This window comes from Marmota marmota, unplaced genomic scaffold (assembly GCF_001458135.2).
Source record: "Marmota marmota marmota unplaced genomic scaffold, marMar, whole genome shotgun sequence".
NCBI lineage: Eukaryota > Metazoa > Chordata > Mammalia > Rodentia > Sciuridae > Marmota > Marmota marmota.
In genome coordinates, this window is record NW_026000026.1 from 59,874,620 (window position 1) to 59,902,482 (window position 27,863).

Below are 27,863 nucleotides of genomic sequence, written 5' to 3' on the forward strand. Positions count from 1 at the left end.
TTTTGTTGTGCATATATTTTTATTTTATTTTTGTGGTGCTGGGGATTGAACCCAGGGCCTTGTGCATATGAGGCAAACAAGCTACCAACTGAGTTATATCCCCTTATTGTGTATATACACCATATTTTTTATTCATTCATCTGCTGATGTATACCTATATTGGTTCTTTATTTTGGCAATAGTGACTACTGTGATGTATATGGGTATTTCTTTTGTATGCTGGCTTCATTTCTTTGGGTTATATACCAAAAGTGGTATAGCTGGATCACTTTGTAGTTACATTTTTAATTTTCTGAGGAGCCTCTATAGTAGTTTCCATAGTAGCTGCACTAATTTACATTCTTACCAGTAGTCTATAAGGGTTTCTTTTACTCAATATTGTTAACGGGCATTTATTTTATTTATATATATATATATATATATATATATATATATTTTTTTTTAATAATAGCCATTCTAACAAATGCCGAATGTCTTCTCTGATATAAGGGGGATGTCTCAAAATGGGATAGGGAGGAAGAGCATGAGAAGAAGATTACCACTAAATAGGGAAGAGAAGTGGGAGGGAAAAGAAGGGAGAAGGGGAATTGCAAGGAAGATGGAAGGAGACCCTCATTATTATACAGAATACATGTATGATGTTGTGAGAAGAAAAAGGAAAAAAAAAGTGTGTCACATTAGATTGGATAGAGAGAAGTGATGGGAGGGGAGGGGAGGGGAAGGGGGGATAGGAAGGGCAGCAGAATAGAATAGACATTATGATTGCTGTATGTATATAGGTGACTGTATGACCAATGTGATTCTGCAATCTGTACCATCAGAAAAATGAGAAATTATACCCCAATTGATTCAAATGTATGAATTGCCAAGATCATTGTAATGTCATGTAGCTAATAAAAAAAATAATAGCCATTCTGAATGGCATAAGAGGGAATTTCAGAGTAGCTTAGATTTGCAATTCCCTGGTAGCTAAAGCCATTGAAAATCTTTTCATATATTTATTGGCCATGTGTATTTGGTCTTTTGAGAAATATCTGTTCAGATCTTTAGTCCACTGGTTGATAGACTTTTGTTGTTGTTGTTGACTAATGTCATTATGTAGGTGAAAGAAGTCAGATATATAAAGGCAAGTATTGCATGTTTTCTCTCATTTGTGGAAACATAAAAAACAATGACTGAAAAGTAGAAACAGGTAAGGAGAGGGGAGGGTGAAAGAGGAGAAGGTGCATTTTCAAACAAGGCATGATATATGCATGTATAGGCATGTCAAAAAAACCCATTAACCTGTACAACTAATGAATTTATAATTATAATTGAAATTAAAAATAAAAATGAAAAAATCCTAAATCTATCACCAGGGAACTATCCTTATTCTAGCTGCCTGATTAAAATTACATTTAATTTTTGGGAGTTATGTAATACCCAGAGCCTCTATTGTTTTTGAAACGAAAAATACAACATATGATCTTTAAAATATTATTTGTAAATTTTATGAGGCAGGACCAAGAAATAAAATGGAGTTTAAACAATAATGTGGAAAAAAATAAATATAAATAAACTTGCAGAATCTTCAGATATTATATATCTGGCATGTATTTTAAATTTCTGGGCTTAATATATTCAAAAAATACAAGATAGAGAATTTTTATCAGAGAATTAAATTCAGTTAAAAAGCAAGAAGTGAAATTCCATAATGAAAATACCATAACTAGAATTAAGAACTTAATTACTCAACAGGTCAATTTAACACTGAATTAAACATATATGAAGATAGAATTTAACTTACAGAGCAGAAATGGTTAATAATCACCATACTGTTCAGCGCAACTCTGTAGTAGTCCATTGTATGAAGATGCCAAAATTTATTCATTAATTGTACAGTTAGTATTATTTCCAAATAAGGACTATTATGACTAGTATAGCAACAAATCCTCTGCCTCTTCAAATCTGTCCTACTTCAAAAGAACTTCTACCGCCAATCCTATGTTTCTGAGCTCTCATTACACATTTTTGCTTTTGAAGTTTATGCATTCATTTAGTTTATATTGCTGGCACTTTTTGTTTGCCAGGCCTGGACCTCCTAGGAACTCTTCAAGTTTCCCTCTTATTGTTGATCCAGAGAGACTCTACCTTTACTTATCTACCTAGGCCTGACTCTGATTCCTGAACATCCATCTCAATGTGTGTCCCTCTGTTTCTGAGCAGAAATATGTGCCAGACAAATCTGAGATCTGTCAATTCAGAGGTCCTCTCCACATTTCCTATTCTTCATAAGAATTTTTGTGAATCCACAAGCTGACTTTCAGTCCCGCTTCAACTTTAGCAACACTTAAACATAATTTCAACTTTACTATTTTTTTGTTTATCTCCTAGCTGTATTGGAATTATAGTGTGTGTTTATGTGTTATTTTCCTTATTGTGCTGCCTGATTTTCAAGGGAAGTGAGAAGATTCAGAACTGAGCCTTTGGAATATTATGATCATTTCTTTCATCTTACTGCTGAGAACAATTGCTTGGATATTTCACATCAACTTTAAATAAGGCATATTCAACACTGCAATAATCACCTTCAATCTGAGTTTTCTATTCTCCTTGACTTTACAATCTTAATTAATGGAGTAATCATTCATTCAGTTTTCTAAACTTGAAGTCTAAATATGATCATCTATTTCTGTATATTCCATACTTGGCACATCAAATTAATAACACTCATTATTTTATTTATTATTTTTTTGGTTCTGAAAAAATGTTTTTTATTGTTGTTTTACAATGTACCATGAACATCTCTTCCATGAACATGGGTGAAAATCCTCTACTAAAAGTACTATAGTTAGGTCAAAAGTGTGCTGGTAACAAAAGTGACACCTAAAGGTAAATATCAGCATAAGGTTAAAGTACATAGCCCTGCAAATGCTTGCCAGGGAAAGCAGGGTTGGGAAGATTCCCATCAGAGAAATCATAATTAAACATCTAGAACATCTTCTAAATCCTTCTGGCTTCTACCTCTGTGCCCCTCACTCCCCTGATACCCATGCTCATCATTTTAACCAAACTAGATAATTCCCAAATATGTTCTGAATCTATCTCTAAACAATACTACTAAATTCTAATTACTTTTCTTTCTTTAAATTTTTTATTTGTTCTTTTTAGTTCTAATTTCTTTTTCTCCATTTCTCTGCTCAGCTCCATCTTCCACACTATCTTCGATGTATCACATCTAAGACATACATTTGATTATTTATACCCTTGAGGTTTACTATTTTCAGTGGCTCCCAGTTATGTGCATAGGATAACACCATTCACAATAAGATTACATAAATGGTTTCCCATGACCAGCCCTTAAATGGCTTAGATGTTTTTGTCTCCCATCATGCTATTCCTGTCTTAATAAACTCCTTGCCACATTTCATACATTTTTGCCTCTACTTTTTCTGCTCATTTTCCCTGTGAAGTTCTTGTCCCGTGTGCTTACACTATAAAAAAATCACTTATGTTCTGAACCAAGTACAAGTCATGCTCTATACTATTTCCCAATGATCCCAGATAGAACTTCCACACTTTGTTACCTGGTCAACCTGTACAGGTACTCAAAGGTTTCTGTTAACCTCTTGAAAACAATAATTAAAAAATAATGCCTAATTAGGATAAAAATGAGTATTAAATGGGTATCATATATATGGGAAGAAAACATGGAGAACAAATGTTGGTTGTATTTAGAATAATATATTTATGTATGGAAATTTTAAAAGTTATGTTCCTTTATTGATGACACAGATATTTTCTCATAATTTAATTGGCTAAAATAGAATTAGTCAATAAATAATTATAACCAACAAATTAACTTTAAACTCACAACTGTGTTACAATTAAGAATTTTCTGATTTATTAATTTTCCATGGGTTAGATTAAGTATAATTCTATTGGGTTGTTTATTCAAGGTTTTTTTTTTGTACCTGATGCATAAAAACCTAAAATTTTACATATGTAAGGAGTACTATTTCAATACATGTATACTCTGAATTTTAGGTAAAAATTAAACTAAATGTTACATTTGTATATTTTATGCAAATAAATTAAAAGAATTAAACATATACATAAATTTTGACAATGTAACAATTTCTCCTCTGTTATCATACAATACAGAGAAAATAATTTACTATGATAATCTGAAATATTTCTAAATTCATATTTCTTATGTATTATATTAAAGATAATTGCAAATACTATATACTTACCGGAAGATGATTAGCGTAAGTGGCACATCAGAAAAACTAGCAAAAACAACTGCAGAAAAAACCAAAGCGAAAAACACAGGTAATGTAAGACACTTGGTATCACATTTCCCAGGCCTGGCATCAATAAAATCACCTTCTACATCTGGAGTTGTTAATCCCGCTTTAATGCAAGAACAATTGTAGTACGTCTATGAATATTAAAGATTAAAAACAATGTTTCAGAAATATAGTCATAAAATAAACTTTTGTTATTGAAATAAAAATTGAATCAATAAATGTAGGGCTACTGCAGTTTTACTAATAAATGCCTTACGTTAAATTTGCATTCCTCATTTAGAAACAAAACACTAAGGATAAATCCAAGGTCTTTTACCTAATGAATTATTGTCTTTGTGTGTGTTTGTATGATTATAGTCACTTAGGAAAAGTTTAGCCAGTTTAAGAAATTTTATCCAAAATACTTAAGGTAATTAAAGATATGGTAATGAATAAAATTAAATTTTAACTGGGATATGAAATGTGGTTAGTTACCCAACAGTAAAAATTTTAGAACTATCTTTAAAAGATAACATTTGTCTTTGTATGCAATAATGTCAGGGCTTTTATTTATTAGACACAGTGCATACAGTGACTGAGGCCCAAAAGACTTCCAGGACCAAATAAAAATATTTTAATGTTTGCTTCTTTTAAAAGCAAAGAAAAATTTGAATATGAGTATGTTAGTAAGAAAAGTAATTAATAATAAACCAAGAATAGATCACATATGTTATATATCAACACATTTGTAAAAATATTTATTTTTGTAAGTGAAGAAATGGGAGCACAAAAACAATCGTATCCAGGGCCAAACAAAGTCATAATGTGGCACTGAATAAGGAACCAATGAAAATATAAATTTTTGATATTTCAAGGTTAATAATTCATGGACGGTAAGTAAGTCATGTTTTCTAAGACCTAATGGAGATCAGAGATGACAGAAATAAGTATTTTATCAATCCACTAAATATATTCTAAGTTACAAAATAATAAGAAAAATAGCAAATTTAATAAATATATGGAACTAAGTTACTATTGAAAGAATAAGAGGAATTAAAGATAATTTCAGTCCAAATGATGCAGAAAATTTTAGTATGAAAATTATATCAGTATTGTGGAGGAAGCTGTTAAGTTATTGCTTTTTTAAAAATTAGAACATTATACAAAGTATTTGGATTCATTTTGAAAATATCATACATGTAAAGAGTTTGATTTTAATTCCCATCCTCCCCTTTTCCTTCTTCCCCCCTCCCCATATTCTTCTTTCTATCCTCTCCTGATCTTCCTTTCACTCCCTGATTTATTTATTTTTGATTGGCATTTACTACATATGCTTAAAGGTGAAAATTCCTTTTGTACATTTATATATGTATACCACAGGATTTTGGTAAATTCATTCCAGTTTTCTTTCCCTTTCCCTTCCTTCCTTCCTCCTTCATTTTCCTTCTATTGCAATGATCTCCTTTTCTTATGACCTTCTTTCCTTTATTTTGCTCTAGCTTCCACATTCACTCTTGAATTTCTTGGTCTGGCTTACTTCACTTAGCATGATTTTTTTTCATTTCTATCCATTTATAGGCAAATACCATTATTTCAGAAGATTGAAAGGACTAAAACTCCATTGTGGATATATGCCACATTTTCTTGTTCCATTCATCTATTGATAGGTCTCCAGGTTGATTCCATAATTTGGCTATTGTGAATTGTGCTGCTATTAAGCACTTAAGTGGCTATAGCTATACCATGCTGATTTTGGTTCTTTCAGATAAATACTGAGGAGTGGGACAATTGACTCATATGGTGGTTCCATTCCTGGTTTTTTGAGAAATCACCACAATGCTTTTCATAATGGTTGTATTAATCTGATCCTAATACCATGATGTTTTTGTTATTAGAATTCTGTAGTATAGGGCTGGGGATGTGGCTCAAGCAGTAGCGTGCTCACCTGGCATGCACAGGGGGCTGGGTTCGATCCTCAGCACTACATAAAAATAAAATAAAGATGTTGTGTCCACTGAAAACTAAAAAATAAATATTAAAAAAATGTTCTCTCTCTCTCTCTCTTTAAAAAAAATAATTCTGTAGTATAATTTGAGATCATGTACTGTGGTGCCTCCTACATCACTTTTCTTGTTCAGAATTGCTTTGGCTATTTTAAATCTCTTATTCTTCCACCTGCATTTAAGGACTGTTTTTCTTTTCTAGTTACGGTAAGGATGTCATTGAAATTTTTACGGAGATCGCATTAAATGTGTTTATATCTTTTGTTAGTATGGTGATTTTAATGATATTAATTCTGTTTATCCAGGAATGTGGGAGTCCTTTCAATCTTCTGAAGTCTTTAATTTCTTTTGTCAGTTTTCTACATATTTTTTTTGATGGACCTTTATTTATTTATTTATATGTGGTGCTGAGAATCGAAACCAGTGCCTCACACATGCCAGGCAAGTTTTCTATATTTTTAAATATGTAGAGATTTTTCATCTCTGTGGTTATATTAATTCCCAAATGTTTCTCTTTTTTCTGAAGTTATTATAAAAAGGGTAGTTTTCTTGATTTCTTTTTCAGATGAATCACTGTTAGAGTACTGGAAAGCTATTGTTGAGTGTTTATTGTGTATCCTGCTACTTTGCTAGATTCATTTATCAGCTCTAGAAGTCATCTGGTGGAATTTTGGGGGTCTTCTGAATATAGAATGATATCATCAGCAAACAATTACTGGACGTTTTAAATCAGCTTTTTGTTGCTGTGACCAAAATGACAAACAAGAACAACTTAGAGAACAAAGTTATTTTGGCTCATGATTTTACAGATTTAGTCTATGATCAGGCATCTCGACAGCTCTGGGCCTGAGCTGAGGCAGAGCATATGGAGGAAAGGGTTGGCAGAGGAAAGCAGCTCAAGACATGTTAACCAGGAAGGAGTGTGTGTGTGTGTGTGTGTGTGTGTGTGTGTAGATTGAAACAGATATCTCTTCTCAACAAGGACAAAATGTAAGTCCCAAAGGCATACCCACAGTGACTGACTTCCTCCAGCCACACCCTATCTTCCTACAGTTACCAACCAGTTAATACATATCAGTGGATTAATTCATGAATTAGACTATACCCCTTATAATCTAATCATATCACCTCTGAACATTCTTACATTGCATCACACATAAGCTTTTTGGGGAAACCATATATCTGAAACACAATATTCTACTATGGCCCCATCAAGTTCATGCCTATATCACAAGTTAAGATATGTTTAATCCATTTTCGAGATTCCCCATAGTCTCAATGGTTCCAGCATTGCCACAAAGTTTAAATCAGCAATGTATCTGAGACTCAAGGTAAACTCTTAACTGTGAGAATAAAGATCAAATATATATATATATATCTTTATCTCCAAGATACAATGGCACAGAATAAACATTTCCATTCCATAAAGGAGAAATAGGGGCATAAAAAGAAGAAATGGAAGTGTGTGAATATGTGAAAAAAAGTTGAAGCTGCATTGGAGATCTCTCAAGGTTAAGAGATGCCAGTACCATGGAACATCTGCAAAGGAAAACTGCATGAATTGAGAAGAAACAAGGCTAAAGAGAGGCCATATGTGATGTAACATTCAAAGGCCATAGAGGTGGAGCGATACAAGCACACTGGGGAGAACATCAAAATGCCAGGCACCCTGATGCTGGATGTGAACTATATAACTTGTTTATCTAGCTGGATTTCAGTCTTTATTTGGTCCCATTTCTTCTTTTTATGCTTATAGCAGCTCAATTCACAATAGCTAAATTATAGAACCAGCCTAGGTGCCCTTCAATAGATTAATGGATAAAGAAAATATACACATGGAATATTATCAGCCTAAAGAAGAATGAAAGTACGGCATTTGCTGGTATATGAATAGAGCTGGAGAATATTATGCTAAGTGAAATAAGCCAAACCCCCTAAAACCAAAAGCCAATTTTTTTCCTGTTATGTGGATGCTAATTCACAATAAGGGGGGTGGGGGGTGGGAGGCAGCTAGGGAAGAATAGAGATACTTTAGATTAGACAGAGGGGAATGAAAGAAGGGGAGGAGGGATAATAGAATTAATTGGACATTATTACCCTATGTTGCATGTATGATTACACCACTGGTGTAACTCTACATCATGTACAATCAGAAGAATAAGAAGTTATACTGCATTTATGTAGGATATGTCAAAATGCATTCTAATCTTATGTGTAACTAATCAGAACAAATTTTAAAATTTTGGTCTTTTATTCTTAAGGATGAGAAGCCATTAAAGGGATGTGAATATAAATGACATATTTTAAAGCATCACTCTGGTCACTATGAAATACACAATGAAGGAACCACGAAGACAAGGATAAAAACTGACAAATCGTTAATAAGCAATTGAAATAAGGTACAACACAATAGTTCTCAGGTCTAAGATAATGTAAGATAAAATAATAATTGTCAGACACATCATTTAGTTAGAAAATGAATTTGAAAGGAATTACCAACAGGTTTTAGAGTGGGAATTGTAACCAAAAGGAGGCAGTCATGCAGTGAGGGTCTCCCTGAGATAAACTCTGTCAGTCCAGGGAGGCGCCAGTCCACAGCTCAGGGAGGGAACCAAGAAAAACATAATAGCATAAATGAGCATAAGATGATTAGTCTTTTTCTAACTTACACCCCAAAGCACCATCTTCCATTAACAGAAAGATCCTTTTGTATGCATGCATTTGGCTTTAAATCAGATCAGGATAACTGTAATGATCATTTATGCCAAAAAATGATCTAGTTAATAAAAATTACAGACTCAAGTTATAGGATCATAATCTGCAGAGAAATTATGGTCAGATTAATGCACAAAAATTCTTAATGATAATATATTTAGTATTCCTATTCATTAATTTTGCCTTGTTTTTTTACAAAAAATAGTATTTACACCATGTATAGAATCATGTACCCCCATATAAATGTTACACATCCAAAAATGTTATCATTAATGCATAAGTGAAAAACCAACAAAGTGAATACCCAAGCAAAAATGACCAAAAACACCAAACCAAAAGCACTTTAGAAAGGTAGCTCATCCTATATATTAAACTATCTCAATGAAGAAAAATGAAAATAAAAGGCCTAGTAAACAAGTTATTTAAGGAAAACCAATTTTGTCATTTACAAATTAGCCTATATTTAGGTTTATCTGGATAATAGCTAAATTTTATAGTTGAAGACGAGGGGGAAAAACTATATAAGTTCTCTTGAATAGGCTGTGTGTTTTGTTTTGATACTCCAGTGAATTGCTGGAGTACATGTCAAGAACAAAGCATCTGAAAATTCCAAACTATAATTTACAGAATATTCATACCATCAATTAAGTGATGACCTGATATTAGGAAGATGAACCATCAAATATAGATGCTGATTTAAGCAGCATCTACCCAGAAATGTGCTTTTTTTCAATGAAATCTGAAGGAACTGATTTTAAAAATGAAAAATTAAAAATGAATAGCAGTTATCAAATGCAATTGTTTCACATTTCATTCCATCGAAGTCAAACAGTAACAACAATACCATCTTCCTTACTCATCTAACAAATCATTTATCTTTAGAAAAATATAAACAGTCAATGTGAAGCCCAACAGGGATGAAATCCAACAATCTCTGATTATTGAGGTATCAAATGCTTGCAGTTGTATTTACAGGAATCCTGCTATTGTGTCACAGATTATCAGCAATTCTAAAAGTTCCTATTCCAACTTTACCGGTTAAACTTTCAGGTGAAGCAAAATGACTTCTCTTTACCTATCTGTTTTTGAATAGGCATGGTCGTTGAATTGTTAACATTTCACTTCTTGGTCCTCTCTTTCCTACTCATGTTCTTTCTATTCTTCTTCTGCAGGCTTCAGTTTCCACAGTGAAATCACTCCAGCTTTGCTCTAAACAGCAAAGGTGATTGCAATGGTGCCGTTTTCTTCCTTTGTCTCTTCCTAACACTGTCCATATTCACTCCAGATTGCCACACACTTGTCTCTGTATCCTACTTTTCACAAATGAGCTGGCTGAGCAGAAGCAAAACTGTCTGAAATTCCAGAGATTTTGAAGACTACATTAACAGGAGGTACTTAGTTAATTTCGTAATTTCTTGTAAGTCTGTTTTCAATTTTAGCAAATTTCATTTCCAGGTAGTGCTGCTTCTACTTACTGAACTTGAGCTTGTAGTATGCCAGTTGCTTTGCTAGATTCTCTGACATGTAGGATTGGGGATTGTGCAATGGGAAAGGGTTGAGGCAAATGAACTCAGTGGCAGTTGTGGCTGCACAGGCAGCAGCTGTAGAAAAAAATCTCCTCAACAACAGAAAGGTGACCCGGTCTTACAGAGAAAAATTCTACTGGCCATATGATTAGTCTTAATGGTCTCAAAGAAAGAAAGCCACCATTTACGAAAATTCAAAGAAATACATGCCATATTTTTATAAAAGCCACTGAAATTAAATAGTAAAATATATCTAATTGAAATAAATAGTAAAAATTGAAATAGTAAATTATATCTAACTCTAACAATAAAAAGGAAGACAGATCTAAATCCAACCATATCAGCTATTATATTAAATGTTATTAGTCTAAAAACTACACATAAAAGACAGATGAATAGCAATGGAGATAAAAGCAAAACCATACCACATGCTGGCTATAGAAAACACATTAAATATAAAGGAAGAAATAAAGAATAGAAATAAGATATACCATGGAAGCAGTTATCAAAGGAAAAGTAGAGTTAACTATATCCCATCATATGAAATAGACTTGAAGACACAGAACAGTATTACCAGAAATTGAAAGGAATACTCTACAAAGACAAAATAAATAACCCCTTAAGAAGATACAACAATTATCAATGTGGATGCAAATAGCAGAATCTCAAATACATGAAGCAAAAGCAAAGAAATAGAAAATTATGCAATTATATTAGGCAACTTTTTTCACATGCATTGTTTATCATTTCATATAATATTATGAGCAAATCAAAGTGACAAGAAAACTGGCTTAAAATTATGATATAAGTAAAAAATTTAAGTAGACTCTTAAATGACATAGTTAGTGGATTTAATATCAAGAAAACAGTAATGATCAATATGTTTCAGAAAATACAGGATAATAAAATAGCTTAAAGTATGTAGAATTTAACCAGAGGTTTATAGTCTATAAAAATATAAATGCTAGAATTGGAAAATAGAAGTGAAATTAAAATCTCAAAAAATAGGTTTAATGACAAAGGGAACACTGAATAATGGCAGATTTGTAGCTGGAAAATCGATCAGTGGAAAATATCTACATTTCAACAACTTAAACACATAAAAAGAGATGGAAAACAGAAAGTATCTAAATAATTGGAGATAACTTTATTTAGTCTGCGTGAGGCAAAATTCTAAGATGAAACAAAGATACTCTCCCTCTATTGTGCATAGCTGCATAATCGCAAGGTCTGTGAACTGATAGACTTTGCTCCCTTACTGTCATAGTTGATTTAAAGAAAGATAAATTGTCTTGGGTAACCTGAGTAAATGAGCCTGAAAATGAACAAGGTTCTTCCTGAAGTGAAACATTCAAAGTATACCACATAAGGGAAATTGTTTGTGGCTGAACTTGGTGACAGAGGCAGTCATTTGCTAAAAAATGTGAGTAGCTTGTAAAAACGAAGACTGTACCCCAGCAGACAACTAGCAAGGAAACACAGACTTCATTTTTTCGCAACCAACAGGAACTGGATTTGGCAATAATCTGGATGAATTTAGATGTAAATTATTTGCCAGAGCTTCCAGAAAGAACATAGTCTAAATAACACCTGATTTCTGTCTGTGAGACTCTGGGCGAAGGACTCAGTAATGCTAGGTCTGAACTTCTGACGTTAGAAATGTGAGCTAATAACTGGGTGTTAATGAAACCCACCAAGGCACTGGTAATTTGTTATGTATTTATTAATAATAAACTAATAAATGGTCCCAAAAAGAACAGGAGAGAGAAAGAGAAAAGAAGCTAATAGCTGAGAATTTTCCAACTGATAGACATTAATCACACACTCAAAGATATTTCATGAAACCCAAGTAATATAAATAAAATGAAAACCACAACCAGGCTCACCAAAGTAAAGCTGCTGAAAACAACAAATGAAGAGAAAAATCTTAAAAGCAGCCAGAGACTGAAGACAATATACTGCTTTCGGGGAAATAATTACTACTCTAGAACTCCATACTCAGTGAAGTTTTCAGAAATCAAGGTGAAATAAAATTCTTCAGGCAGAAAGAAGTATTTCTAAAAAAAAGTATGGAAATGTGAGATAGAGGGCAAATATAAGTGAATATTGACTGCTGGAAGGAACAATTGACAATAGCATGCATCGTTTAAAATATGTGAAAAAATATGACAAAACAACACAAAGATAGGAGGTTAGTAAATTAAATCCAATATTCTATGGATGTTTCAACGTAAAGAGACCCGAAGGCTTGTTTCTTGTCATCCTTAATGATTTGAATGAGACTAACTTCCCTTCCATGGAAAATGAGTACGGTGCCCCTTGGACTACAAAAGCCTGTGACAGAAGCTCCCAACCCTGCTATTTTATAATGAAAGTGCTGAAAAGAACCAGAGCCAGTGAGATCATAAAGAAAAGCCCAATGTATCACAAAATCTATATGAGGAAACTTGAGGATTTGGGGAAGCATGGAGTAAATGTGGGTTTCAGAGAGGCAAAACTGCCCAGGATTATTACCATACTAATATCAGATATCTATTTTCAGTTTCAATGAAGCTACAATTTTCTACAGAAACTTTAAAATCTTCAGAGTCACAATATTTCCTACTGCTCTTCCTGCAAACTTCTGTAAAATTTTCAATGAAGAGTATCCAATTCTAGCATTTTAGCCTTGCTCATATATTGAATATGAATATTCACAGAATGATTTCAAAGCTGACATATTTTCTTTCAGAAAACATTTTCCAGAAGGAATTCCACTACTGTCATATCAGTACTTGATTTTTTTAAGTATATTGTATTTCTTTTAATTTTCATTTTGTTGACATTACTTTTTGTGGTGTCAACTTTTTCCCATTTGAGATTAATGATAATTCTACCTATTAATGAATTCTATTCATACCTCATGTCAATAATCATAGAGTCCATTATTGTCAGTTTTACTTCAGAGCTGTTTTTCTATCAAATATCATTGTCACATGGTGCAGTGACACACACCTCTAATCCCAGTGGCTTGGGAGGCTGAAGCAGGAGGATCTTGAGTTCAAAGCCAGCCTCAGCAATTTAGCAAGGCCCTAAGTAATTAAGTGAGACCCTGACTCTAAATAAAATACAAAATAGGGCTGAGGATGTGGCTCTGTGGTACCGTCATATGGAAATCTGACTGTGGCTCACTGGTACAGTCATATGGAAGTTCCTCAAAAAACTAAAAATGGAGCTCTTATATGATCTGGCTATACCACTCTTTAGTATCCATCCAAAAGATTGAAAGACAACATACTTTAGAGGTACATGCATCCCCATGTTTATAGCAGCACATTTCACAATGGCCTAAGTTACGGAATAAGCCTAGATGTCTATCATCAGATGAATGGATAAAGAAAATATTGTATATACACACAATGTAATTTTATGTAGTTATAAAGAAGAATGAAATAAAGTCTTTTGGGGAAAATGAAGGCAACTGAAAAGCATTATATCATATCTAGACAATATAAAGAACTAAAAATACTCAACATCAGGAAGAAAATAACACATTCCATTAGTAAAATATTAAGAACAAAAATTAAAACTTTCAGAAATTCTACAGTAGTACATCAGAGTGTTTTTTTGTTTGTTTGTTTGTTTTTGTTTTTTTGGTACCAGAGATTGACCACCAACAGTGTATTAAGGTTTCCTTTCCCCCATATCCTTGACAGCAATTATTGTTACTTGTATTTTTATTGATCACCCTTCTGACTGGAGTGAGATGGAATCTCAATGTAGTTTTAACTTTCATTTCCCTGATGGTTAAATGTTTGAATAGGTTTTCATATATAGAAGGCCATTTGTACTTTTTGTTTTGAGAAGGATCTGTTTAGTTCAATTGCCCATTAATGGAATGGGTTATTTTCTTTCTGGTGTTGAGTATTTTTAGTTCTTTATATAGTCTAGATATCCTGCATCAGAAAAGTAGTAGCTTGCAAAGATTTTCTCCCATTCTGTGGGTTCTCTTTTCATGCTTTTAATTGTTTCCTTTGCTGTACAGAAGTTTTTTTTAGTTTGATACCATCCTATTTGTTGAGTCTTTGTATTATTTCCTGAGTTTTAGGAGTCCCAGGGAGAAAGTCATTATTTACCCCTATAGGTTGGAACTTTCCCCTGTATTCTGTTCTAGAAGTTGCTCATGTTCTGGTCTTATTCCTAGCTATTTAACCATTTTCAGTTGACTTTTGTGCAGTTTGAGAGATATGGATTAAGTTTCAATTGTTTGCATGTGGATATCCAGTTTCCCCAGCACCATCTAAAAGACTGTCTTTTCTTTAATGTTTTGGGCACCTTTGTCAAGAATCAGACAAATGTAGCTGTGTAGGTTTGTTTCTACATCTCCCATTCTCCTCCATTGCTGGGTGTGTCTATTTTGATGCCAGTACCAAGCTGTTTTTATTACTGTAATTATCAATTTAAAACTTGAAATCAATATTGTAATGCCTCTAGCTTTATTGTTTTTTCTCATAATTGCTTTGGCAATGTTGGATCTTTTGTTCTTCCATATGAATTAGGATTTTTTTTTCTTAGTTTGGGGAAGATTATCATTGGAATTTTGATGGGATTACCTGGAATCTGTAGATATTTTTGTTTGTATGTCTGTTTTGACAAAATTAATTCTTCATAGTCATAAACATTGAAGGTGTTTTCAAATTTTTTGTGTTTGTTTCCTCAGTTTTCTGTAATTTTCATTGATGAAGGCTTTCATGTTTTTGGTTAGTCTTATTCTTAAGCATGCTCCTTTTAAAAAATGTGTTAGTGCACAATATTGGGTTCATTTGACATAGTTAAAAGAGCAATATAATTGGCTCCAACACAGTCTCTCATACTTCCTCTTTCCCAACCATCCTCCCCCACCCCGTTCCCTTTCCTGTTCTTCTACTGGTCTTTCTTCTATTTATTTATAGTTTTTCTTTTTCATTAGTGCATTGTAGATATACATAAAGGTGAAATTCACTGTGAATTCATATATGTACATAGGATAGTTTGGTCAGTCTCATTCTACTATTCTTCCCTTCCCTTATGCCTCCTCTCTCCCTCTCATAACCTCTTCCTCTACTTCACTGATTTCTTTCCTATTTTCATGTGATGTTCTTTCCCTTTATTTCCTCCTTATTTTTGTTTAACTTCTGCATATGAGAGAAAACATTCAACTCTTAATCTTCTAGGCCTGGCTCATTTCATTTAGCAAGATGTTTTCCAGCTGCATCCATTTACCACAAAGCACCATAATTTCATTTCTCTTATTGGCTAAGTAAAACTCCACTATGTATATATACCACATTTTATTTATCCATTCATCTTTTTTATACTTTTATTTTATTTATTTGTTTTTATGTGGTGCCGCAGATCGAACCCAGTGCTTTATGTGTGCTAGGCAAGCACTCTACCACTGAGTTACACCCCCAGCCCCTCTATTCATCTTTGATGGGCACCTAGGTTGGTTCCATAGGTTAGTTTTTTTTTTAATGAAAAATATGTTTGTATTATTTAAATGTCTTTAAAATAATGGCACGTTTGAATAAAATGTTAACAATATAAAATTTAATACATGAAGTAGTAAATTGTACGAGATAAGAACAAAGACTAAGAAATATACGTAAAGAGAAGAGTTCTTAGATTCTTTTTCATCCTCTTTTTCTTTTTTTAAATTTATGAACATGGGAAAGTTATGAAGTAGGCTATTGTGAATTGCATTACTATTCAAAATGGTTGCATCTCTAATATGCAATGGTTCCATCCCTATAGAATACAAGATAAAACTAATTCCCAAATCAGTGGAAAACAGGAAATAATTAAAATCAGAGCCAAAATTATTGAATCTGAAAATTTAACAAAAGGATCAATGCAGCAAAGAATTGGTTCCTTAAATAAAAAGATAAGCAAGATTGATAAACATATAGCCAAACTAACCAAAAGAAAATGAGAGAAAACCCAAATTAACAAAAAATAGTATCACCATAGACACTACTGAAATTCAGTGGACCATAAAAATCTATCTGAAAATTTATACTCCAGTAAACTAGACACTCAGGGATAATTACAGATACCTACAGACATATGACCTAATTAAATCATGAGAATATAGAAAACATAAACAGCAATGAAGTTGAAGCAGCTATTAAAAGTCTCCAAACAAAAAAAAGCCCAGGACCAGATGGATTCTCAGTTAAGTTCTACCAGAACTTTAACAAAGAACCAATGTCAATCCTTCTCAAATTACTCCATGAAATAGAAAAGAACACTGCCAAATTCATTGTCCGAAAACATTATCACCCTGATATCAAAACGAGACGAAGACACATGAAGGAAAGAGAATTTTTGTCCAATATCACTGATCATATAAAAAAATTCTTCATAAAATATTGACAAACCACATTTAAAAACACATTAAGAAGATAGTATACCATAATAAGTGGGTTTAATCCCAGGGATGCAAGGTTGGTCCAACATACGCAAATCTATAAATGTACACCACATAAACAAAGTTAAAGACAAAAATCACACAATTAACTCAATAAATGCAGAAAACCACTTGACAAAGTCCAGCACCCATTCATGTTTAAAACACTACAGAAACTAGGGAGAGAAGGAACTTATTTCTGCATTGTAAAAATGACTTATGACAAACCCAAGGCCAACATCATACTTAGTCAAGAAAAACTGAAAGCATTTCCTCTAAAAACAGGAATAAGACAAGGATGCCCACTCTTGCCACTCCTTCTCTACATAGTCCTTGTTACTCTAGCCCTAGAGTATCAGATAAGAGAAGGAAATTGAAGCAATGCCAAGAAAAAGAAGAAGTAAAATGATCTCTCTTTGCTGATGACATGATCCTATATTTAGAAGGCACCAACCCCTCTCAGAAAGAAACCTCCACCATAAGACTTCTAGAACTTATAAACAAATTTAACAAAGTACAGGCTACAAGATCAACATAAATAAAGTGATTGCTTTCCTATGCTGCAATAACAAATCTGCTGAAACTGAAATTAGGAAAACTATCGCATTCATAACAACCTCAAAAAAAATTTGCAATTGTACTAGACAGCAGAGCCTGCTTTTCTGAAACTCACTGGGAAATCTACAGATCGCAGGAGGAGAATGGCTTGTCCTCACCAAGCCACGATGCACTTGGCACTGGTGCAAACTATTCCTTTTCTTAATTCTTTTTCTCTTCTAAAAATCAGTATTTCTGGTCTTTTCATCATTACTGGCTCTTCCTACCTCATTTATCATATAGCTATGAAAGTTATTTTGTTTCAATCTTGGAAGGTAGCTAATTATATGGATTCTTCTAGTGCAGCATTTTTCTCAATCTCCCAATTCTGTGACATTTAAAAGGTGAAAATTGAAAAAGCTTTTTATGCAATTTTGGATTAAAAACAAATTAATCCACAAATAGGCGGTAGTCACCTGCTCTTCATGAGAGTGTAAGACCTGGGTGGGGGATGGCTCAGACAATAGTAAATTTGAAGTTAATACAGCAAAGATTAGCAAATATGGAAGTTTTAAAATGGTTTTACTTCATGAAATGCCAAAGGACAGGAAGGAAAACATCTAGTAAATTTGAAGTCACTTACATTTCTGTCATATGAACTTTTTCTAACTCAAATATACTTCTGGAATGTCTGATAGGTTTTATAAAATTTCTCATGTGTATGGTGAATTCTGGTAAACAATTAAAGGACTAGTTTTCAAATGTGAGTTAGTGTTATGCAAAATTAGACAAATAGCAAAAATGTATACAGTAGGAATTTTGAATTCCTAGGCAGAAACAAAATCTGAGCAAAAGGTCATCAAAAGGAAGCACTGGTTAACCCCTTGGTATAATAAAGATTGTATTTGAGGGTTTTGGGGGCTGGGTGGTGTTCGGTTGGTGGTGGCAACTTGGTGGTGACTTAGAACAAAGCAACCCATGCGGGAAAGGAACATCAATCAGGTGCCAGTGAAAACGCCTGTCAATCAAGGAGACCTCCTGACTAATGCCTGTCAATCATCAGGACCCGCTGGCCAATCCTGGAGTTTAGCCAACTCCCCTGACCAACTCCAGCAGGACAAGAGACCCTAAAAACACCTTTTTCTGTCCCAAGCCCTTCCCTTTCTGCTGTAAGCCCCATAAAAGTCCAATCTGGTCAAGCTTCCATGCGGTTTCTCCTCAGACCCTTCTCCTGACCATTCTGTGGGTCTGATGGAGTTCTGCCAGGGAGTGATATCTCAATAAAGCCTAGTTAGTCAGCCCTTTTTAAATCTGCCTCCTTTGGTTGCTGCCCGCCTCGCCTGATCTGACAAGGTGGGACTAATGTGTAGCATATCACTGAGGCAAACTGTGAAATTTGAAGACAAAATGCTCTTCTTCTTGGGTGGTTTCTTCCCACTTTGCTATCATGGAGGTAAATGGCAATCACTCACTGCTTTAAATGCACAAAATTAGGATGTATAGAGGCAGAGTGTAGCATAGGAATATCTCTTCCACACTCAATTCCCATAAGACTTTTGAGTTTATGGAAATAAAAAACAGATTTTTTTTTACTTCTTTTTAAAATTTAAAAATGAGGAAAACAAGAAACCAGAAAGTTTATAGAGTCAGGGGTACAATATAAAGACTATCTAAAATTTGAACATGTTACTGGAGAAGAAGAAATTTTTAAAAAATTACCTTTGTGTTTTTAAACATTTTAGAATCAGTACAGCCTGCAAAGCAGGGAGAAAAATATTCAATATCATCTCTTCCACAGACAGAAGAATATAATGAAGATGAGCATCTACAATTTTCATTGCACGGAGCTGTGAGGTTTCCCAACTGACCTGTTCTATAAAAATGAGATTTAATATAATTATAATACTGTTGTTTTATAATTAATGCATATATCAAGATATAAATGAGATCCATAAAATATACTTACTGAAATAATTTCTTTCTTAAGAACTGTACTAAGGTAAAAATCATATATCATAAAAAGCAAATTTTACAATGTACCATTTGCAATTTTTTGATAGATACATACATATGCTTGTGAAACCATCATTGTAGTCATATTGACAAACATAATTATCACTCCCAAAAGTTTCCTTATGCCCATTTATAATTACTTTACACATGACTTTGGCTGGCCAACCTTCTGTTATTACTCATTAGTTTGGATTTTCTAAGATTTTATGAAATGGAATCACACAATATGTATAAATTCCTAGGCTTCTTTCACACAGCGGTTCTTTTTTCCCATTATGTTGGGTTTTTAAAAAAATATTTATTTTAATTAGTTACAATGGGTCTTTATTTCATCATTTTATGGTAAAATACCTCCATGGTTCTTGGGCAAATATTAAGGAGTAAAATATTTGGATCATGTTATAGGTGTTTGACTTTTTAAGAAACTATCAATTTCCAAAGTGGTGTGCTATTTTACAGTTCTACCAGCAATATTCAAGAAATTTGATTGTTCTCCATATTTTTCTTTAGCATTTTGTATGATCTTCTATTACCTTGAGACACTTTAATAGGGTTATAACATTTTCCTTTTAGCATATTAAAAAATGTGTTTTTAATACACATTTTTCTAGTAACTAATGATATTGATTTTATTCTCATCTGGTTATTTTCCATCTGTGTATATCATTTGATGAAATATCTGTTTGATTCTTTTGTCCATTTTGACTAGTTCTTTTCTTTATTTCTAAGCAATGATAGTGCTTCATATATTCTGAAAACAAATCTTTTGTTAGATATCTGAATTTCAAATGTCCTTTTGAAGTCTATGGCTTGCTTTTTTGTTCCCTAAAGAAGGTCTTTCAAAAAGCAGGCTTTAATTTTCATCAAGTCCAATTTATTAATTTATTTCTTTCTGGATTATGTATTTGGTATCATATGTAAAAACTCTATGTCAGATTTTATTGAATACTTTCTCTGCATCTACTGAGAAGAACATTTTGTTTGTCCTTCATTCTGTTAATGTAATATATTGCACTTATTGATGTATATGCACCAGACTCTCCTTGAATTCCTATAATAAATACCATTTGATCATATTGAATGATCTTTTTTCTGTGCTATTGCACTCAATTTTTTATTTTGTTCAGAATTTCTATAGTTTTCTGTTGTATCCATGTCTGGTTTGGGCATCTGGGTAGTTTTTCCTCATGGTATAGTTTCTCTTTCAATTTTTTGGAACAATTTAAGAAGATTGGCATTAGTTCTTAATAAAAAGTTTGGTAAAATTCAGCAGTGAAGTCTTCTCATCCTGGACTTGTCTGTTTTGAGAAAATATTATTAACTGATTTAATCTCATTACTTGTTATTTTTTGTATCCTCATGGCTCAATTTTATTTTAATATGTGTACAGGAATTTATTCATTTTTTTCTGGAACTTTAAAAAATAGTTGGTGCATAGTTGTTTATAATAGTTACTAATAATATTTGTATTTCTATGATATCTGTTCCACTGTCTCCTTTGGATATCTAATTTTATTTATTTGCATGTCTCTCTCTCTTTCTCTCTCTCTCTCTTTCTCTCTCTATCAGTATACTGAAAGTTCTGGCAGTTTCTTTTCAAAATCTTTTTGTTTCTTTGATTTTTTTTTAGTCTCATTTTCATTTTTTTGTGCTCTGATCTTTATTATTTATTTCTACCAATTTTTAAATATATTTTTTAGTTATAGATTAACACCGTACCTTTTTTCATTTATTTTTATTTCTTATGTAGTGCTGAGGATCACACCCAGTGCCTCACTTGTGCTAGGCGAGCACTCTACCAATTGAGCTATAGGCCCAGCCCTATTTCTACCAATTTTGTTCACATTTGTTGGTTTATTCCTGCTATTCTAGGTCATTCTATTGGAATGTTAGCTTGTTTATTTGAAATCTATGTTTTTGATACTTATTGCTATAGACTTCTCTCAGTACCATTTTTACTCTATCCTATAGGTTTTGGAATTGTTTTTCATTGGTTTCAAGAAACTTTTAATTTCCCTTATAATTTCTTTATTGTGCATTAATTGTTCAGAACAATGTAATTTACTTCCCATGTATTTGGACATTGTCTATATTTTTTATTATTGATTTCCAGTTTTATTTCATGTACTTAAAGAAGATTATATATATATATATATATATATTTCAATTTTTAAAATTAATATAAAATTTCTTGAGCTATATTTTGTGACATAACAAAATACATGGGGTCTATCCTAAATAGTGTTCTCTCTGATAAGAAGAATGCATGTTCTGTATATGTTAGATGAAATGTTCTACAATGTCTGTGGTATATAGTATAGCTTATTTCAATTTTAATTTTTAAAAATATTTCTATATTTTATTCCAATTTGCTATATAGTTTACTAGAATTTCTGTTGATTTTCTGTCTACATGATCTGTCCACTGGTGAGCATGGGTTATTGAAGTCCCCAACTATTATTATATTGGAGTGCATCACTCCCTTTATATCTAATAATATTTGGTTTACAGAGTTAGGTGATACAGTATTGTATGTATATACATTTCAGTTGATATAACCTTTTACTCAGTTGATCCATTTTCATTACATAGTAACATTTATATTTTTATAGTCTTTTCCTTAAAGGTTGTTTTATCTGATATGAGTAGGGCTACTCCTATTTGTTTCTGGTTTTCATTTGTGTGGAAACCAAATGTGACTTTCCCAGAAAGATGAGTTTCTTGAAGGCAGACTATAATTGGGACTCCATTCTAATCTTTTTTTTTAAATTTTTATTATTAGTTGTTTAAAACATTACATAGCTCTTGACATATCATATTTCATACATTTGATTCAAGTGGATTATGAACTCCCATTTTTACCCCGTATACAGATTGCAGAATCACATCGGTTACACATCCATGTTTTTACATACTGCCATACTAGTGTCTGTTGTATTCTGTTGCCTTTCCTATCCCCTATTATCCCCACTCCCCTCCATTCCCCTGCCATCTTCTCTCTCTACCCCATCTACTGTAATTCATTTCTCTCCCTTGTTTTTTTTTCCCTTTCCACTCACTTGCTCTTATATGTAATTTTGTATAACAATGAGGGTCTCCTTCCATTTCCATACAATTTCCCTTCTCTCTCCCTTTCCCTCCCACCTCTCGTCCCTGTTTAATGTTAATCTTCTTCTCATGCTCTTCCTCCCTGCTCTGTTCTTAGTTGTTCTCCTTATATCAAAGAAGACATTTGGCATTTGTTTTTTAGGGATTGGCTAGCTTCACTTAGCATAATCTGCTCTAGTGCCATCCATTTCCCTGCAAATGCCATGATTTTGTCATTTTTTAGTGCTCTATTGTGTATAAATGCCACATTTTTTTATCCATTCATCTATTGAAGTTTTCTTCTATCAGACGCATCCATTCTATTCTTTTAATAAGATGTTTAAACCCATTTACATTCAATAATTATTGATAGTTAACAATATAACATAAATATTTTCTGTACTGTTAATAACTGTTTTGTATATCCATTTTCTTATTATTGTGAATCTTTGTGGTTTGGTGGTTTTCTGTAATGATAGGTTTTTATTTTTTTCCTGTTCTCATTTATATATCTACAGTGAATTTTATACTTCCTTCTGTTGGAAGTTAATATTCTTTCACTTCTAGATATAGAACTCCTTTAATAATATCTTGTGAGGCAATTCTAGTGATGAATTCACTTGGTTTTTGCTTGCTTGAGAAAGACTTTATTTCTTCTTCATTTCTGAAAAATACTTTTGGTGGGTACATAATTCTTGTCTGACAGGATTTTTTTCTTTAAATTCTCTCAATATATCATCCCATTCTCTGGCCTACAAGGTTCTATGGAGAAATCTGCTGCTATTCTAATAGGGATTCCTTATTATATGACTTGACATTTTCTCTTGATGTTTTTGAAATCTTTGTCTTTGACTTTTGACAGCTTAAATTATACTGTGCTTTGGAGAAGACTTTCTAGGTTGGATCTATTTGGGATTCTTTTGCGCTTCCCAGACTGAATGTTCATATTACTCACAAAGCTCGGAACGTTTTCAATTATCACTCTGTAAAATACGGTTTCTGTTCATTTTTCTCTTTCTCTCCTCCCTTGGAACTCTGACAATGCAGATATTTGTATGCCTAACAGGGTACCATTCATCCTGTAAAACTTTTTTGGTTTTTCCTTTTTTATTCTTTTTTTTCTCTCTCAAAATGGGTTAATTCACTTTATCTCAATGAAGTTAGTTAGGCTGTCTTCTCCTCTATTACAAGTTTTGTGAATATTGCCCATTGTGTTTATGGATTATAAACATTTTTTTTAATATTTATTTTTTAGGTGTAGATGGAAACAACACAATACCTTTATTTCTATGTGGTGCTGAGGATCGAACCCGGGTCCCGCCCATGCAAGGAAAGTGCTCTACTGCTGAGCCACAATCCCAGCCCAATAAACAATTTTAATGAAAAGCAATGAGTAAAATAAAATTGCTGATCATTTTGCTTTGTCCAAAAGGACAGAATAAAAAGATTGATCAATGGGTACAACATTGGATTTTCATAAAATTAAGAAGTTGTAGTATGCTATTTTATGATGGGTGACTATAGGTAGTGATCCTGTACTATATATCTAAAATATCTAAAAGAAAGGATTCTACAGTCTGAGAAGAGGAATAGCTGTGTCAAATGGTGGTTCTAATCCCAGCTTTCCAAGGAATCTCCATACTGCTTTCCAAATTGGCTGCACCAATTTGCAGTCCCACCAGCAGTGTATGAGTGTACCTTTTTCCCCCGCATCCTCGCCAGCACTTGTTGTTTGTCTTCATAGCAGCGGCAGCCATTCTTACTGGAGTGAGATGGTATCTTAGAGTAGTTTTAATTTGCATTTCTCTGATTGGTAGAGATGATGAGCATTTTTTCATTTATTTGTTGATTGACTGTATATCCTCTTCTGAGAAGTGTCTGTTCAGGTCCTTAGCCCGTTTATTGATTGGATTATTTGATGTTTTTTGGTGCTTATCTTGTTGAGCTCTTTATATACCCTGGAGATTAGAGCTCTATCTGATGTGCGAGGGGGAAAAATTTGTTCCCAGGATGTAGGCTCCCTATTCACCTCACATGTTACTTCTTTTGCTGAGAAGAAAACTTTTTAGTTTGAATCCATCCCATTTGTTGATTCTTGGTTTTAGTTCTTGTGCTATAGGCATCTTACTAAGGAAGTTGAGGCCTAGCCCCATGTGATAGAGATTAGGGCCTATTTTTTCTTCTTTGGTGCCACAAAGCACAAATCCAACCTTTTCTTAATTTCATAAAGATTTCTTGAAGTGAAATCAAAGCAAAATGAAATTCAGTATTTTTCAATACCCCCCTTTTGGGAAGTGTATAATCTATTCTTTCTACTTTCCTCTTTTGACAATAATAATAATTTTAAAAAGGCTTTTCATGGTTTGTAAAAATTCTATCAAGATTTTTAGTAGAGGGCTGGGGTTGTACCTCAGCGGTAGAGTGCTCACTAGCATGTGTGAGGCACCGGGCTTGATCCTTAGCACCATACAAAAATAAATAAATAAAAATAAAGTCATTGTGTCCATTTACAGCTAAGAAAAATTTTTTAAAAAAGATTTTTAGTAGAATTACAAGGAACTGATGTTAATTTGTGGGATACTGATATTTTTATATTTCTTCTTCAAATATATTAACATTCTGTAGTCTTCCTTTTGTTTTGATATCATATCATATATGTCAGCAAAGTTTTTCTTTATCAAGGTTTTGCACATCTTTGATAGATTTATTTCTAGATATCTTAATATGATAATTTATGAACAAAAATTTTCCATAAAAATTGTATATTTTTCCATTTGTTTCTTGATAGAATAATGAAATTTAATTCTTTCTGTTCTTGTATTCAGGAATTTTCAACCAACATTAATTCTCTACTTGTAAATGCACATGAATTTTCAGTTTTCAAATACTGTCTTCACTCTATAGCATATCTTCTCACCTTGTTAGCATGCAGCCTCTGCACAGCAAAACTATTTCATTTTGATAAAGTCTAATTTGTTATTTTTTTATTTTATGGATCATACTCTTATGGTTATGTCGAACAACATTTCACCTAGTTCTACATTCTAGGAATTTTCTACTTTGTTTCTAAAAGTTTAATAGTTTTTCATTGAAATATATGATACACATTAATCTATGATTCAGAAACTTGTATAATGAGTGAAGCTTAAGTCATGCTTTATGACCTGTGACTATCCAATAGCACTGGTAATATTTGTTGAGCATTGGTCTGTCCTTGCTACTCTTGTTATAGCTTGAAGTAGATATTTTATCCTCCTTGCTTATTTATTTTCTCAATCCTTTGCTTTTCAATTCTGGTTTTTGTATCCTAATATTAATATCAACCTATGCCAAGTTCTTTGAATTTGTGCATATTTGGCTTAAAAGAGATACTCTCTTTGCATACATTCTCTAATATCCATAAGAAGGCAGACAATCCAATTCAAGAACTCAAGGTAAAATTACCATGTAAAGAAGTTAGTACCATCCCCTAATTGTTATCAATCCTAACACAAAATTTTACTTTTATGTTCTGTGATTTCAATGTGAATTTTCTCTATTAATGTATAACTAAATGAGCAGTCATTACCAGATCTCATAATATTTGTGACCTTAAAATGAAAATTAAAACTGTGACTTATAATTATTTTACATACCTAATAATTATAAGAGTGATATAAACATGTAAGCATTACTGGATATAAAATTAATTGCCTGAGAAATAGGCTTATAGTTTCTTATTTAAAAATATAATATACAAAATTGTATTTACCCATCATAATCTTCGTTGATTCCAGCAAATTGGACTGGATGGCAGTGTACAAAAATTATAAGTACAAGAAATATAATTGACAAAAGAGATGTAATGATGATAAATCTCATAAGGGCTTTACAAGACATTTGTAACTTGGACACAATGATACCTCCCAGAAGCTGGCCAAGTGCACATCCTGGAATTAATATAACACCTAAAAAGAGGAGGAGAAAAATACCATTAAAAAATAGTCAGCTTGCCCTTCAATAGATGAATGGATAAAAAAAATGTGGCATTTATACACAATGGAGTATTACTCTGCATTAAAAAATGACAAAATCATAGAATTTACAGGGAAATGGATGGCATTAGAGCAGATTATGCTAAGTGAAGCTAGCCAATCCCTAAAAAACAAATGCCAAATGTCTTCTTTGATATAAGGAGAGTAACTAAGAACAGAGTAGGGTCGAAGAGCATGAGAAGAAGATTAACATTAAACAGGGATGAGAGGTGGGAGGGAAAGGGAGAGAGAAGGGAAATTGCATGGAAATGGAAGGAGACCCTCAGAGTTATACAAAAGTACATACAAGAGGAAGTGAGGGGAAAGGGAAAAATAATACAAGGGGGACAAATGAATGTCAGTAGAGGGGGCAGAGAGAGAAGAGGGGAGGGGAGGGGAGGGGAGGGGGGATAGTAGAGGATAGGAAAGGCAGCAGAACACAACAGACACTAGTATGGCAATATGTAAATCAATGGATGTGTAACTGATGTGATTCTGCAATCTGTATATGGGGTAAAAATGGGAGCTCATAACCCACTTGAATCAAAGTGTGAAATATGATATATCAAGAACTATATAATGTTTTGAACAGCCAACAATAAAAAATTAAAAAAAAATAGTCAGCTGATATCATAGAAAATTCACACATTGATAAATTCCCACCTGTTCTAACATACATCAAGAATAGTTTTAAATTAAAAGAGAAAAAGTTAAAGTTATGATAAATACCTTAACAAACCTGAACCTTATGAAAAATACAAACTTGTGATAGGGTTAAAGCATGGGTGTAACGGGCTCTTGAACAATATGGTAATATTTTACTTCTATACACTAATGGCACTTAAGATATACCAGAAACTTAACTCATGCCAAACTTAAGTGGGGAGCTGTCCTACTGAAAACTATTATTAGCTACTCTCTGTGTTTATGTATTATTTTAAGAGGCATGACTAAAGTGACAGGAGATCTCAAACAGAGATTTGTGAACAAAAAATTCACCAAGCTACCATTGTATTTATAAATTGATTCAATATTGACAATGAAAGTGGGACTCCAGAATAGCCACCATAAGATATAGTTTTCCACTTAAACATAACAATTAGATAAAGAAAAACACCAACACCGAAAGAGGAGAAAAAAAGAAGGAAATGAAGAAAGAGAAATACAGTTAGAAAATTATCCATGAGGATAGCACAGTAAATGCATACATTGATGCAATCCCTCTGCTACAAATATATAGCAATTAAATTGGAATATAGCAAGAGAAAATT

At 32.9% G+C, this 27,863-nt stretch overlaps 1 protein-coding gene and 1 pseudogene across 1 annotated transcript in view; both read right to left on the reverse strand.

Annotated features, from left to right (window-relative positions):
• Slco6a1 (solute carrier organic anion transporter family member 6A1) overlaps positions 1–27,863 on the reverse strand; it is a 117,852-nt gene that overhangs the window by 13,119 nt on the left and 76,870 nt on the right. Inside the window, exons 10-12 of the mRNA XM_048811484.1 lie at positions 26,331–26,526; positions 19,199–19,352; positions 4,236–4,423 (exon numbers count right to left, since the gene is read on the reverse strand). Coding sequence (XP_048667441.1) covers positions 4,236–4,423; positions 19,199–19,352; positions 26,331–26,526 — 538 coding nt within the window. The remainder of the gene's footprint in view (positions 1–4,235; positions 4,424–19,198; positions 19,353–26,330; positions 26,527–27,863) is intronic.
• Positions 9,928–10,513, reverse strand: LOC125619074 (annotated as a pseudogene).